We start from the raw sequence: 16,282 nt of genomic DNA on the forward strand, positions 1-16,282 counted from the left end.
GGGTCAACGTGCTCTCCCAATCACCGGCCTATCTTTCCTCCACACTGTCAAACGCCCGGCGCTTTCAGTCTCACCTCCAGCATGCTGGACCCGGGCAAATCAGAAAATTACTACAAGAGGCCGTGGTGGCCAAGCGGTTAGTCAGTAGGTTGCCGGTTCGATTCTCGATCCGCCAAGGTGCCACCGAGTAAAAGCACCGTCCCCACACGCTGCTCCCCGGGCGCCTGTCATGGTGCCCACTGAAGTGAAGTGATTGTGATTGTCACACGTGATACACAGCAGCACAGCACACAGTGCACACAGTGAAATTTGTCCTCTGCATTTAACCCATCACCCTGAGTGAGCAGTGGGCAGCCATGACAGACGCCCGGGGAGCAGTGTGTGGGGACGGTGCTTTGCTCAGTGGCACCTCAGTGGTAACTTGGCAGATCAGCAACCTTCGGATTACGGGGCCACTTCCTTAACCACTAGGCCACCACTGCTCACCAAGTGTGATGGTTAAATACAGAGGACACAGTCACTTCACTTTCACTTTCAGATCTCTTGGTGTTTTTAAACTGGACTTGTTCAGAGGTGGGTTGGAGCAATCTATGCAATACAAGACTATCACCCTTGGTGAGCAGTGTTGTAAAACCTTTCTATGCAGTTACCAAGTTGATAAACCACATTAATAGACTGTAATAACAGAATCATTCAGAGCTTCACCGCGTTATTAAACCGTAATAACAGAATAATCTACAGGAGCTTTACTGCATTATTAAACTGTTGTAACAGAATCATTTACAGGAGCTTCACAGCGTTATTAAACCGTAATAACAGAATAATTTACAGGAGCTTTACTGCGATAATAAACTGTTGTAACAGAATCATTTACAGGAGCTTCATCGCATTAATAAACTGTAGTAACAGAATAATTTATAGGAGCTTTACTGCGTTTTGACAAACTGTAATAACAGAATCATTCAGAGGAGCTTTACCGCATTAATATACTGCAATAACAGAATCATTCACTGTAACTGTAATTAAAGAATCATTCAAAGGAGCTTTTATTTCCATGCAGTTACAAAGTTAATAAACCACATTAATAAACTGCAATGATTGAATCATTCAGAGGACTTTTTACCACATTAATAAACCGTAAGAACAGAGCAGTTTTGGGGGGTTGGACGTATGACTGTTAATAATAATGTGACCTGTGCATTATCATGGGCCATATTATCAGAACTGATAAATACTGAAGTGCTGAAAAATCAATAGAAAAGAGTAAATAAGGTATAAAAAAAACTTAATTTAGCGCCTGAAAAGTAGGGAATGGGGGGAACTATAAAGAAATGAAATGTTTATTTTTTTGTCGTTTTGATTTTACATTTTATTATTTTTATTCCAAAGGATCATTTTTAAAAAAGCATTTAAAAGGTGCCCGACTGCTCCACCATGTGTTAGGTGGAACTCCCATTTATCTGCTGAGCAACTGTGACTCCTGCAGCCCCTGTCCTCCTCCACCTTGATATCCCCCTGTCCAAATGTCACTGTGGCCATTATTCCCCTGTTCAGCCCTGTCGCTTTCATGTCCTCGAACTCAGCTGCCACGACGGGGGACGCTGCGCTGGCCTGTCACTGTCTCTCAACAGAACCGTCAGCGGCGCGGCTGCAGACCCCCCCACTTAGCACAGGGCAGGTGGGCCGCCGAGGTTTGCTGGGGTCTGGGGACCTTGTACTGCTAACTGCGCGACACAGTCCTCGGACCGCAGGACTCGGCAGCCCGGTGAGAGCGGTGACGGACGTGGCCACCAGCTTCAACTACAGAGTGGATGAGAAAAGGAATTCAATCATTTGCACGTGGCAGAAGCCTCATCAACACAGGGACTCCGGCGTCGTTCCAAACCAGCAATTTGCCAGTTCTGTTCGGACGGACTCAGCTGAGGTCAAAGGTGACGGAGGGGCGAGAGGGTACAGACGCGTCTCCTTGCCCCCCTCATTAGTCTGAGTGTCCAGACGCCGATGCTTGCAAACAGAGATGAATGCCAGTGCGAGGGCCTTAATGAGCCTCAACAGCCCTTTATCCGCCCAGCCGGGACGTGGCAACCAAGGGAGCGTCTCTGTCCTTACCCTTGTGCGCCCTGCCAGACAAGGCCGTGCTGTTCGGGAAAGCAGGGAAGAAAACTTCCCGACATTTATTTTGCTGATTTATATTTTGCCATGCACCGAGAAAAGCATTTAGCGAACCGGGTCTGTGTTTTTCCGTGCTTGCTGTAGTCACAAATGCCTTCGTCTAGCACTTCACAATCTCCAAGCATGTTCTTTTTCTGACAAGTTGGGCCTTATCAGGGATCTTAGTTTTTGAAAACTCAAAATCTGTAGAAATCGAACGAGAATTGCTGGTGTCTTCCTCCTGTAAGTCGCTTTGGATAAAAGTAAAGTAAAGTAAAGTAAAATGGCAAACGTCTTGCCAGAAACACTTCAGTCAAAAGTTTGGACTTACATACTTATTTATGGGTTTTTGTTTTTTTTTACATTGGTGAAAGTGACGTGTCATTGTGAAACACAGCAGCACAGCACACGGTGACACGGCAACAGTTGTCCTCTGTATTTAACCTTGGTGACAGTGGGCACCATGACCGGCGCCTGGGGAGCAGTGTGTCAAGGGGACCTCAGTGGGATTCGAACCTACAAACTTCCGATCACATGACCAGACCTATTATGATAATTAATTATCATAATAGGTCGGTGAATATGTCTAAAGTATAATTAAATATTTTTATTAAAAGACCTCTTTTTTATTTGTGCAGAAAGCAGCATAGTGTGGGGGGTGTCAACTGTAGGGCCTGTGAGACTGTGCTGTAAGTGATTTCAAATAAATAAGAAATAAATGTTGTTGTCGCCATTACAGTAAATGAAAAGTAAGTTTTCCATAACTAAGCGCACAAAAAAAGCACAAGTGCAATTTTCACACTTCTTGCTGCTATTGTATACTGCTATTGTTCTAATTGTTCTTCAATAGGTGTACGTTTAGGATTATTCAGTTATCTTTAAGATAACACGTTTTTCAACCATCTATGATATCAATAAAAAAGAATATTTCAATAAATTTTCAGCTTTATTTTTACCCACATTTTACATCTCAGGCTCTACAGGCCCGTACTACATTGCACAAGTTCCATATTAGGATCCACGCTGAGCTCGACTTATGAAAGAAAACAAACTACATCCATTCTGCACCGCGCACCTCTGACCTTGAGTAAAGCGTTCCGTTAGATCAACAGTCAGCCGCCAGGGTGGCGCGGTGGATCCAGAAAATAAACAAAGCCATGCCCACGCTGTGCCCCTTCACCCCAGCAGGCCCAGTGTGCCCCGACCCAGCGACACCCGCTGTCCTTGTGACCCTGGAAAGTCGGGGAGCGAACTTCCCACAGCTGACCGCAGACCGTGGCGGGCACAGCTGCACTTTGGCAAGACCTCTTCCTGCCTGGCGTGGCCTTCACCACCTGCATCCCCACTGTCACCTGACAAGCGGGCCTTTCCAGAAACGACATTATCAATTCAATCGAAAAAATATTCAACATCCTATTTTCATTGGGGCACAGTGTAATCCGATGCATAAACCCGTTCCTACCCTGTACCCCACGAGTTGAATTATAATTTTTTTTTTAATTGTTGGGTTATATAGTATGAAAATGACTCTTACACTCCAGGAGATAGACACAGTTTAAGATTTTCAGATAAGATCACTGAAAAAAAAGAGGCCTTATCAGGGCTCAAAATGTATAGAAACCGAATGAGAATTGCTGGCGTCTACCTCTTGTAAGTCGCTTTGGATAAAAGCATCTGGCAAGTAAAGTAAAGTAAAAAAAAAATAATTTAGGGTGAATGTGAAATGAGTCCAGATTAAAATCCCGATCACCGTGTATTATTCTGGGCCCACTCTCCACAGCAAAGTCAAGCCAGAGGGGTCACTGGAGTGATAATGACCCCTGCCGTTTTGTGCTGACTTGAGGGGGATGAGTACCAGAGACCTGTAATACCCCCCCATCCCTCTATCCTCTTAATAGCTGGGATGGGAAATCATTTGTCCGCCTCTGGTGAGGGATTTTAACTAAATAAACCTCTTTGGATGCCTTATCGTAGCATAATACTGATATTAACAGAGGCCATGTTGGTTTGCTACAGGCTGACATCTTTCAGAACAGGCGATGGCCTCAAACTGGCAATTACAGATTAGAGTAATGCTCTGACGCGGCGTCACTGGAGGAGCTGCGGAATGTTTCTGACGAGGATTTACGTCTAATGCATCGCTGATGTGTCCCAGGCTCCACTCTTCGGCTCGCTCCTTTCATACTCACCCCGTGTTCCCCTTTTAATCCCCAACTGAGCCTTGGCATCTCATGACAAACTCAAACTCCAAGTTGTAAGTCTATCAGCACTCCCCATCCAGTGGTTCGTGGGAACATCTAACCACTGAGACTAATAAAACCATACGCTGTCCTCATCTGGGCAAAAGAGGACAGTGTGAATCGTCTCTTATCAAGCAATTGTAGAATGTGTGGGTGTGGAATGAAGGAAAGTGTTGTTTTATTGTGTGTAGACTTTCAATGTCACATTCAGAGCCTATAAAGCATGTGTCTTTATAAAGTCTCTGCATTGTATAATTTTTTATTATTACTATTCATTTGTGGTGGGAATGACTCTGTATTCTTTATTCTGTATAAAAAAAAAAAACAATGGTTTGTGTATGTGTGTGTGTGTGTGGGGGGGGGGGGGGTGTGTACATATATTATTCTTTTATAGTACGTTACAGTTTTGGCGCAAAAAGAGCTGCATAAAAGGCATTTGTATGGTGTCGACCCGTTTTTTTACAGGTGACCTTCCATACCCCGAGCCTCCCAGGCAGGCTACTGCGCATGTGTGTGTTTGTGTGTGTGTGTGTGTGTGTGTGTGTTTGTGTGTGTGTATTATTTTATTACAGTACACTACAGTTTTGGCTTAAAAAGAGCAGCATAAAAAGCATTTGTATGGCGTCAACCGTTTTTTTACAGGTGACCTTCCATACCCCGTAACCAGCATGGCTACTGCGCATGTGTGTGTGTGTGTGTGTGTGTGTGTGTGTGTGTGTATATATATATATATATATAATACAATAGATGGATAGATATATTACAGTACACACATACATTTGAATGCCTCAAAATATATAACTATGTATATATTTGTGTGTGTGTGTGTGTATATATATATATATTTTTTTATTTATTTATTTTAGTACGCTACAGTTTTGGCGCCAAAAAGAGCTGCATAAAAGGCATTTGTATGGTGTCGACCCGTTTTTGTTACAGGTGACCTTCCATACCCCGAGCCTCCCGGCATGGCTAATGCGCATGTGTGTGTTTGTGCGTGTATGTGTGTGTGTGTGTGTACATATATTATTTTTTTATAGCACACTACAGTTTTGTCCCAAAAAGAGCTGCATAAAAAGCATTTGTATGGTGTCAACCTTTTTTTTTTTGGTACAGGTGACCTTCCATACCCCAAATCTCCCGGCATGGCTACTGCGCATGTGTGTGTTTGTGTGTGTGTACATATATAATTTTTTTATAGCACACTACAGTTTTGTCCCAAAAAGAGCTGCATAAAAAGCATTTGTACGGTGTCGACCTTTTTTTTTTTGGTACAGGTGACCTTCCATACCCCGAATCTCCCGGCATGGCTACTGCGCATGTGTGTGTTTGTGTGTGTGTACATATATAATTTTTTTATAGCACACTACAGTTTTGTCCCAAAAAGAGCTGCATAAAAAGCATTTGTATGGTGTCGACCTTTTTTTTTTTTTGGTACAGGCGACCTTCCATACCCCGAATCTCCCGGCATGGCTACTGCGCATGTGTGTGTTTGTGTGTGTGTACATATATAATTTTTTTATAGCACACTACAGTTTTGTCCCAAAAAGAGCTGCATAAAAAGCATTTGTATGGTGTCGACCTTTTTTTTTTTTGGTACAGGCGACCTTCCATACCCCGAATCTCCCGGCATGGCTACTGCGCATGTGTGTGTTTGTGTGTGTGTACATATATTATTTTTTTATAGCACACTACAGTTTTGTCCCAAAAAGAGCTGCATAAAAAGCATTTGTATGGTGTCGACCTTTTTTTTTTGGTACAGGCGACCTTCCATACCCCGAATCTCCCGGCATGGTTAATGCACATGTGTGTGTATGTGTGTGTGTGTGTACATATATTATTTTTTTATAGCACACTACAGTTTTGTCCCAAAAAGAGCTGCATAAAAAGCATTTGTATGGTGTCGACCTTTTTTTTTTTTGGTACAGGTGACCTTCCATACCCCGAATCTCCCGGCATGGCTACTGCGCATGTGTGTGTTTGTGTGTGTGTACATATATTATTTTTTTATAGCACACTACAGTTTTGTCCCAAAAAGAGCTGCATAAAAAGCATTTGTATGGTGTCGACCTTTTTTTTTTTTGGTACAGGCGACCTTCCATACCCCGAATCTCCCGGCATGGCTACTGCGCATGTGTGTGTTTGTGTGTGTGTACATATATTATTTTTTTATAGCACACTACAGTTTTGTCCCAAAAAGAGCTGCATAAAAAGCATTTGTATGGTGTCGACCTTTTTTTTTTTTGGTACAGGCGACCTTCCATACCCCGAATCTCCCGGCATGGCTGCTGCTGCCGCGCCGTTGCCACGGCGACTTCCTCCTCCCTCCCCGGCGCTCCGCTCCCACAGCGTTAAAGAACATGGCGCTCATCCCCTCCCAGGTCCTCAGGGCGGCCATCCTGCTCTCCTACTTCTCCATCCTGTGCAACTACCGCGCCATCGACATGCCCGCGCACCAGACGTACGGCGGCAGCTGGAAGTTCCTGACGTTCATAAACCTGGTGAGTAGCGCGCTGCCGCCGCGATCGAGCCCGCGTGACGTCACAGATTATTATTATGCGGATGATGATGATGATGATGATGATGATGATGATGATAATGGGCATAATAACCGTTATCGTTCCGTCCCCGCACGCTGCTTCTCGCTCTTGCCACGTTTGGATGCGACGTGCGGCGTTGCACAGCGACCGGTGCACAAATATGAGCGGCTGCGTGGACACCAGCGTTCATATTTTGCATGGATTTCCATCTTGCTGCACAACTGCACGCTGATGTATTTCACCTGAAATCGTGGAAATCACGGTCAGGTTAAACAGCAGCTAATGAAATAAATGAGCATAACCGTGCTCAGAACTGTCCAAGGTTAGAACCCGGAAGGCCCCGTGGAGAACCATCGTATCAACGGTCTGGGTGCTAGTAGCCTGGTGGGTAATACGAGGTAACCAGAAGACCCAGGTTCAAACCCCACTTACTACCATCGTGTCCCTGAGCAAGACACTTAACCCTGAGTGTCTCCAGGGGGGGACTGTCCCTGTCACTACTGACTGTAAGGTGCTCTGGATAAGGGCGTCTGGTGAATGTAAATGTCTGGAAAGACCCTGGCCCTGGATTCTGGATCAGTGGAAGAAGGTCCAGACTGATCCCATCGCCATGCACATACGCTCTGAGATTTTTGTAGACGTGCTTATTAGAATCTGGTGAACTTTTCCACAGATAATGGTCACTAATCGTTAACTGCTGATCTTAATTTGTCTTGATTAATGCTGATAGGCCTGAGAAGGAAGGCGTGGAAATGGCCTTTTATTCAGAATAAATCGAACTGGTCGTGACTTTTAAAACGATGGGCATACTTTAATTTAAAGATTTTTCTGGCTTATTATGCAATAGGTTTGTGACTTATGGGACCTTTAGATCAGAGGTTCTTGTTCAATATGACGTAACATTTTCCTGGTAAGCACCTTTGATTTATGGTGACCTTTGAGGTCAAGGTCACGGGGTCATCCATCAAAACCTAATTACCCATTTTGACAATTTTTGCCTCCCCTAGCTGGTTACCCAGGATGCACTTTGGTCCTGGAATTATTGCGCGGCCCCGTCATTGTGACCCCCTGACCTCCCTCCCAGGTGATCCAGGCTGTGTTCTTCGGCGTCTGCGTGCTGACAGACCTGTCCAGCCTGCTGACCAAGGGCAGCGAGAGCCTGGAGCAGGAGCGGCAGCTGAGGAAGCTCATCGGCCTGCGGGACTGGATGATGGCGGTGTTGGCCTTCCCTGTGGGAGTGGTGAGTACCGCCCATCTCCTCCGAGGCTGCATGCGGTCATTGTCCGGCTGATAAACGGCGTCTCTGGTCAGAGGAACCTACAAATAAACATTAAAGGACTTTACTTTACTTTACTTTAGACACCAGCAATTCTCGTTCGATTTCTATATATTTTGAGTTTACACAACTAAGAGCCCTGATAAGGCCCAACTTGTCAGAAATAGAACCTGCAGGGGAATTCAAATTCAAATTTATTTGTCACATACACAGTCATACACGGTATGATATGCAGTGAAATGCTTTTAGCGGCCGCTACAGACCACAGTATTGCAAATATTGCAGGTATACAATGAACCAATATGCAAATATTGCAAACATAACCAAATATTACACTTTTACGTCTTTAACATAAAATATGTGTAACGGGTAGGGTGAAGGTGTGCAAATGAGTGAAAGACGATGTATAATATAAAAAAAGTAAAAAGAGCAGAGATTGTGCAAAGAGAAAAAAAAGCGCAAAGATTTTGCGCAAAGTAATTTTGTGCAAAGAGTCCAGAGTGGTTGAGAGTGAAAGTGCTGGAGTGTATTGGAGATCTATGTAGTGTTGATGTTGAGAGCTCGGACAGCCCGAAGAAGAAGAAGCTCCTCCTCATTCTCTCTGTGTTGGACTTCAGGGAGCGGAAGCGCTTCCCTGATCGCAGCAGAGAGAAGAGTCCATTGTTGGGGTGGCTGAGGTCCTTCACTGTTCCCGGACCAGGTTGAGATGTTTCCCGTCAGGATGCTCTCTATGGTGCAGGAGTAGAAGTTCCTGAGCACCTTGGAGGGCAGTCTGAAGTCTGAAGTGCTAGACGAATGTTCTATTTTATTTGATTTATTTACATGTTTGTTTGTTTGTTTGTTTTGTGTGTGCGTTCGACTCGTTTGAAATACTTTTAAAACGCTGATCCTGTAGCCTGCAGAGGCAGCAAATTCCCTGTTGGAAGGGAATGGCTCGCTTGATGGCCGTGTTTCAGGCCGATCTGAACCGACGGGTCCCATTGTTGGCATGAGAGGCATGAATGCGCCGCATTGTCTCAAGTTGCCCTCTCCATCCCTCTTACGGCATGAAAGAAGAACGTTGAAGCCGTGGCCCTGCGAGTAAAATCGAGGTCGCCGCTCAGCACCCTGGTTTCTGCCGTCCCTCGAGGCAAATCCAAAATGGGATATTGACCCAGCGTCGGCTCGGACGGACAGCGGGCGCCTCGGGGCCGTTTTTGGGTCGTCGGCGTGACCTCGCGCCGCCATATCTGGTCCCGGCCTCGGGAGCCGTTTGCATACGGCGAGCGGGGACACCGAGACGCATTGTCTTGAACGCGCTGCTGCCCATTTGCTTTGCAAAGCACCCAAAGTCATCTACCCCCTGACGGAGGGCGGAGAGACGTGTTTTGCTTGCTTTCGGTGACGGGCACCTGATAATTGCTCGGAAAATATTTCAATTGGAACTCGCAGATCTCTTTTCTGTTTTTTTTTTTTTTTGCTTTTTTCTCTCCCTCCCCGGGTGAAAATGTTGAAATTTCGTAATTTAAAGGGGCAATGGCTTCGCGCCAACATGCCAGAGCCCAGGGGGCTTCAAGCAAGCTCTGTATTTGTAAGGTCCTGCGCAAATATTTGAACTGCTGTACGGTGGAGCGGTGGGGATTTTTTTTTTTTTTTTTTTCCAGGACTGCAGCCAGAAGACGGGACAAAATCATGTTCTCTGTCGGACTTTTCCCCTTCGTCAGTTGCAGTTAGTGTGTATTTGCTTTTTACGTCTTTGTCGTTCCATTTTATTGCCATGTTTGGCCATGCGCTTGACCTTCTGTCTGGCCGCAGAAATAGCGCCAGGCGGCGCGGCCCAGGATCTCTTACCGCAATATTTAAACTTTTTTTTTTTTTTTTTACTTGTCACAATATACGTTACCGTATGAAATTTATGTTTGAAAAAACAGAAAGATTTCTGTTTGGAGCGAAATTGTTTTAATAATATTTGCGAAGTGAGCGATGCGTGTATTCAAGCCAACGATATGCTGAACCACGGACGCTTGGTTTTCTCGGGGTACAAGGTCGGAATGTTACAGGAACATGAATAAAAGATACGCCTGTCCGACACTGAACACGTTCATTAATGGCGGCTCCCTTGGTAGGGATTGAAAATCCCACAGGAGCTGCAATCGGGCCTAAAAATTTGTCACCAAGCCAGACCTGACCCGACAAGTACGGCTTTTTAAAACCCCGGTGTTCTTTCTGGAACAAGACAAAAAGGGTTTTAAACGGAATCTGATAAATGGCGTAAAATGTAGAACGTAATCGCGGAGGCTAGCCTCCGTCTCACCTCGTCAGCCTCCATCGTGGCGATAACTAAAACGCATCGCGTGACGACGGTGGCTAAGAACGGCGAGCCAAATTAACTTTTAAAATGTACATTTACGACAAGCGAAACACCGAAACCAAATTACAGGCAGCAAATCATACGGAATCGTTCGAGCCCAACGAAAACGATAGAAATTGATCCCAAACCCTTGAGCTGCTCGGGCCAAGATTTACAGGCTTTATTCTAGAAGACGTAATCTGATCCTTGCCAAAGGTGCTGAAATTCTTGCCCGTTTTTTCGCTATATCCACTTTGAAGACGAAGTGTTTCTTAAAAGCCCGGTTTTCTTTCTATAACAAGAGGAAAAGGTTTAAAACATAATCTGATAAATGTCGTAAAATGTAGAATGTAATCGTGGAGGCTAGCCTCCATCTCGCCTCTTCAGCCTCCATCGTGGTGTCTCTCTCGTGATAATTAAAACGCATCGCCTGACGACGGTGGCCAAGCACGGCGAGCCAAATTAACTTTTAAAATGTACATTTATGACACGCGAAACACCGAAACCAATTTACAGGCAGCAAATCATACGGAATCGTTCGAGCCCAACGAAAACGATAGAAATTGATCCCAAACCCTTGAGCTGCTCGGGCCAAGATTTACAGGCTTTATTCTAGAAGACGTAATCTGATCCTTGCCAAAGGTGCTGAAATTCTTGACCGTTTTTTCGCTACATCCACTTTGAAGACGAAGTGTTTCTTAAAAGCCCGGTTTTCTTTCTATAACAAGAGGAAAAGGTTTAAAACATAATCTGATAAATGTCGTAAAATGTAGAACGTAATCGTGGAGGCTAGCCTCCATCGTGGCGTCTCTCGTGATAATTAAAACGCATCGCCTGACGACGGTGGCCAAGCACGGCGAGCCAAATTAACTTTTAAAATTTACATTTACGACAAGCGAAACATCGAAACCAAATTACAGGCAGCAAATCATACGGAATCGTTCGAGCCCAACGAAAACGATAGAAATTGATCCCAAACCCTTGAGCTGCTCGGGCCAAGATTTACAGGCTTTGTTCTAGATGTTGTAATCTGGTCCTTGCCAAAGGTGCTCAAATTCTTGCCCGTTTTTTCGCTAAATCCACTTTGAAGACAAAATGTCCACTTCGTAAACGGACGAGACAGTCGATGTCGCGACTGTGTTTGTATTATACAGTGGCCAACACGAGACGGCAGCTGATGTTGTCCCTGTCACGACGGAGCACCTGATGAGCCGCTTGGCAGCGGCGCTGGCTCCGAGAGCCGGCTACGCGGCTCGGCTTACGAGCCGAACAATGGAGGTCATTAGCGGCGGAGCTAACGCTGGAAAAACGAACCCCCTCGTCGGCCGGGGCGCTCAGCGGCCCCCGTCCACCCGTTCCCGGCACGGCTCAGGTGCGAATGTGCGCCTGGCAGGCTGCTGATGCACCTCCATTCTTCCGGTGAAACGGTGAAAGGGGAGAACGCGCCGCCGGGGCACAATGGGAAGGACATCTCGTACGCAGCCGGCGGAGGCACTGACACAGAGTCACCCGGAGCTCTGGCCGGGTAATTCCATCCCGCTCCGGATGACCTGCCCCGGATGGGGAAGGAGGCCCCGGCTTCTCCGGCTGTGGTTTCTCCGCGGGGCCCGCGTGGGCCGAGGGGTGTGGAGATGTGAAGGGTCTAAATAAACCACCCGTCTCCGATAATAAGGAATCCTTCAATGGCGCGTGCCCACTGCGGTCAATACATCCCACTCAGAGGCCCCACGGTTTATTTGGCTACGGTCAGCCGTCATCTCGAAAGTGCGAATTTAAACCGGAATCTCTGGGTCCGGTTTGGTCTGAAGCAGTGAAAACTCCCTGGAATTCCTGGTTCGGGAAAACTGGAGCATTTTAAAATGCCAGCAAGCTCGACGTGCCAACGCCGCGGTTTTTTTTTTTTTATCTTTGTTCCGCGGACACGCCACCGTCCACCACGCAGCAGCATACGGAGCTTGGAGACAGGGGGAGGGAAAGCAGCGGCTCTCGGGGGGGTAAATTACGGGACCCCGATATGAAGACGGTAGCCCCGGAACTCTCGTTGCGCCCGTTTGGAGGAGGAGGACGACTCTCGGGTCAACATCTGACATCTCGAGTGCCAGGGGGTTCCTGAGCGAATCCACCCCCCCCACGGTGGACTCCCTGCCTGTCGGCTGACCCGAGGTGAACATCGGGATGTGGTGCCAACAGTATGGGGCAGATGAGGATCCTCCCGACCGGGTTATTGCCATAGGATGACCCTTGCAACAAAAAAATTTGAAACGGGTACTATGGAAACGTACGATTTTATTGTTGCACCACCGGCTCACGCAACCTCCAGGCCTTGGGAGGCGTGGGAGGAGGTCTGGAGCGCCCAGATGAAGAACTCCAACCAAAATGTCCAATTAGAGGACGGAACTCTGAAAGATGTTGCCTGCAGCGCGTCTCTGTTAGAGGAGAATAAATTGTTTCAGACGGAAATTTTAAACGTCCACCTGGAGCTTTTAGTTTGTAAAAACGTCTATATAGATTTCCTCTTGGTTTTATTTTAGTATTGTTTTTCTGCAAAGAAATTTGAACCGTTTCTTATGTATGAAAGGTGATCATTTTTCTTCTTCGTGTGCCATAATTCTACTGACAGTTGACCGTTTTTGTGTCCTTGTTGTGTTTTTGTGGACAGTTTGTAGTGACCACGTTCTGGGCCCTCTACCTGTACGACCGGGACCTGATTTATCCTCGGCTTCTGGACAACTTCATACCTCAGTGGCTCAACCACGGAATGGTGAGTGCGACGCGAACACACGCCGGCTCTCTAGAATTTAAAACCCACCCTGCGTGAATGACGGCTGCCGTAAGCGTGCTAACACTCTCGATGTGGGGCTCAGGAGGCCCATGACCCGCGCCGTTCGGCATTTATCCCCCGGAGGTCTTTGTAATAACTGCCTAGATCGTTCGCTGACGTGACCTTTTCGTCACACTTTGTGTAGTAAGAGTGCATAATGTCAGTCATGTATACACTGATGCAGCGAAAAAGTCAAATTTTATTAAAAAAACTGGGCGCGTGGGGTCTAAAAGAGCGGGAAGAGGCGGCACCGGCGATTCCGATCAGGTGGAACAACAGCCCCGGGCGGCTGCCCATGTTGCTGTAGCAGCCGGCTCTGGACGCGCCCAGCTTCCCCGTTCGCCGCCACTCATCATAAGGCCAGATAAGCTGTGGGAGTCGTCCCCACAGACACCCCGCTGCTGCGCGGGCAGCGGCCATTTACTTCTTTTGCAGCACATGCATGGGAATGCTGAGTATACGTCGAGTGCGGAGTATTCGGCAAACCTGAACTCATACTGCAACGCCATTATTTTATTATGTGTAAATAATTAAAAAGTGAAGTGATTGTGATACACAGCAGCACAGCGCACGGTGACACGGTGAAACGTGTCCTCTGCATTTAACCCGTCACCCTGAGTGAGCAGTGGGCACCATGACAGGCGCCCGGGGAGCAGTGTGTGGGGACGGTGGCTTTGCTCAGTGGCACCTTGGCGGATTGGAATTCATCACATTTAGGTCGCTTTAGGTCTTGCTCACCAACCAACCGATAGGCCGGAGCCTGAGCGCGGGTGGAACGGAACAACGTGCGGCTCTGAGCAGATCCTGGTGGAGGAAAAGAGGGCATTTTTAACACATCGAGCCCCCGGGCCTGACCGCCGGACACGTGACGTAGCTGCAACGCGGTTTCGTCGGGGCCCGTAGACGTTCTGCTGCATTCCACAGTGCCGCTTTTGTTTGTTTACCCCTGCCGCTGCCATGGCGACCGGCGTCCTCCCTCACCAGTGCGCTTGTGAGGAAATGGTGACACGGCCCGGGTTCGCCGCTTGGCCACCGCTGCGGGACAAATTTGCATTTTTATCGCGCCCGTCCCGATTTAAATTTTCATCCGTAATTGTGCCTGTTTTACACCTTTGACGCACAACGAGGAGGCGACTCAGAGTCGGCTGGTGCACGGTGGGGCGGGGCCCGAGGTGTTGATAGAAGCCTTTTTTTATTCTTCCCCATAAACTTCGTCCTCAAATTAAAATTAAAATTTTATTTGTCACATACACAGTCATACATGGTATGATATGCAGTGAAATGCTTCTAGTGACTGTACAGACCACAGTATTGCAAATATTGCAAGTATACAGTGAACCAATATGCAAATATTGCAAACATAACCAAATATTACACTTTTATTTTTTGATTTTAGCATAAAATATGTGTAACAGGTAGAGTGAAGGTGTGCAAATGAGTAAAGTGAAAGCAAATGGTAAAAAATTTGTGCAAGGGTTCTGGGGTGGGGGGGGTTGAGTCCAGAAGGGATTGAAAGTGAAAGTGCTGCAGCGTGTTGGTGTTCTGACCTATGAAGTGTTGTGGCTGCCACGTTATGGCAACGTTTAATAACTTCACTTAGGAACCCTCCGCCCGACATGCCGAGCGGCACGCAAGGGAGCAACGCCAAAGCAATAAACATGCAAACCGCCGCTGCGGCCTCGTTCGGTAAATTTGAATACCGATTAGATGCTTTGAGGTTGGAGATATCCGGGGAGGAAGAGAAAGAAAGACGATGCCAGCCAGGAGTACGGCTCCAGCTTCAAAAATGAACAAAGTAAATAGATGCAAATTTGCGGGTGTTTGTCATGAAAGGGACGGAGACGGTCCGGTTCGTCTTTGTGCTCGCAGGACTCCCTTGACGTGGCAGTGACAATTACGGGCGCTTAAAAGGGCCGACGACAGGCTGTCAGGGCAACTTTGCCTGCGTCGGACCCACTTTGACAATAATCTGGTCTCGGCCGCGTAATTAGCGCGCTGCGGAGAGAGTCCTGTCACAGGAGGTTCTTCTCACTGCGACGGTGACGCCGGCAGCCCCCCCACAGCGCCGGTCCCGGCTTCAAAGCGGCTCAGTCGCAGAAGTGGGCCGCCGAGTAAACATCCCACGTCTCCCCGGGGGGGCACATTCAGATGTCTCGGCTCGAATGGGACGAAAGCCGTCAAGAGGAAAGGGGGAGCAGACAGGAAGTTGAGAGCGTTCATTACAAACGTGTGACGATTAAACTGAATGTGGTTTGTTTTATTTTACATTGGAAAACGAATCCATGATCCACTTTAGTGACGTGATTGTCATTGTGATACACAGCAGCACAGCACACGGTGACACGGTGGAACGTGTCCTCTGTATTTAACCGTCACCCTTGGTGAGCAGTGGGCGGCCATGACAGGCGCCCGGGGAGCAGTGTGTGGGGACAGGACCTTCATCAAGGGGACCTCAGTGGCACCTCGGCGGACCGGGATTCGAACCGGCGACCTTCTGATTACGGGCCCACTTTATTAATAGGGATGCAACCAGCGACTATTTTGATCATTGATTAATTGTCACCAACTGATTTGTGAAGATGTTCCTAAGTTGTAATTTTGCAGTGCAGAGTAGGTTGTAGTCCAGTGTCATGGTGGACATTACGTGTCTATTATGGTGCTACTGGTCCATTTGAAGAACCCTGAAGCTTTAGTTGTTACGGTGGTGGCGGCTGCGGTGACCCTCTGGTTAATGATGACACCTACACACTTTCATGTGTCAACCGTATTACTGAGAGGCCCGGGAAAAATAAATGATTATTTATTAAATCAATTATTGAAATTGCAGCTTAAAAGCGAAATAAAGGATAATTTGCACAGTTTTTATATATATATAGTGTGTGTGTGTATATGTAATGTGTGTGTGTGTGTGTGTGTGTGTATATA

The 16,282-nt window shown here is 47.0% G+C and overlaps 1 protein-coding gene across 3 annotated transcripts in view; it reads left to right on the forward strand.

Moving 5' to 3' along the window:
• Positions 1 to 16,282, forward strand: part of LOC114803089 (androgen-induced gene 1 protein-like) — a 39,303-nt gene that overhangs the window by 4,018 nt on the left and 19,003 nt on the right. For all 3 annotated transcript variants that reach the window (XM_029002394.1, XM_029002396.1, XM_029002395.1), the window contains 3 exons: positions 6,644 to 6,892; positions 8,016 to 8,171; positions 13,196 to 13,297. In XM_029002394.1, the coding sequence (XP_028858227.1) occupies positions 6,752 to 6,892; positions 8,016 to 8,171; positions 13,196 to 13,297 (399 nt within the window). In that variant the 5' untranslated portion in view covers positions 6,644 to 6,751. The remainder of the gene's footprint in view (positions 1 to 6,643; positions 6,893 to 8,015; positions 8,172 to 13,195; positions 13,298 to 16,282) is intronic.

Source organism: Denticeps clupeoides, chromosome 14, assembly GCF_900700375.1.
Source record: "Denticeps clupeoides chromosome 14, fDenClu1.1, whole genome shotgun sequence".
NCBI lineage: Eukaryota > Metazoa > Chordata > Actinopteri > Clupeiformes > Denticipitidae > Denticeps > Denticeps clupeoides.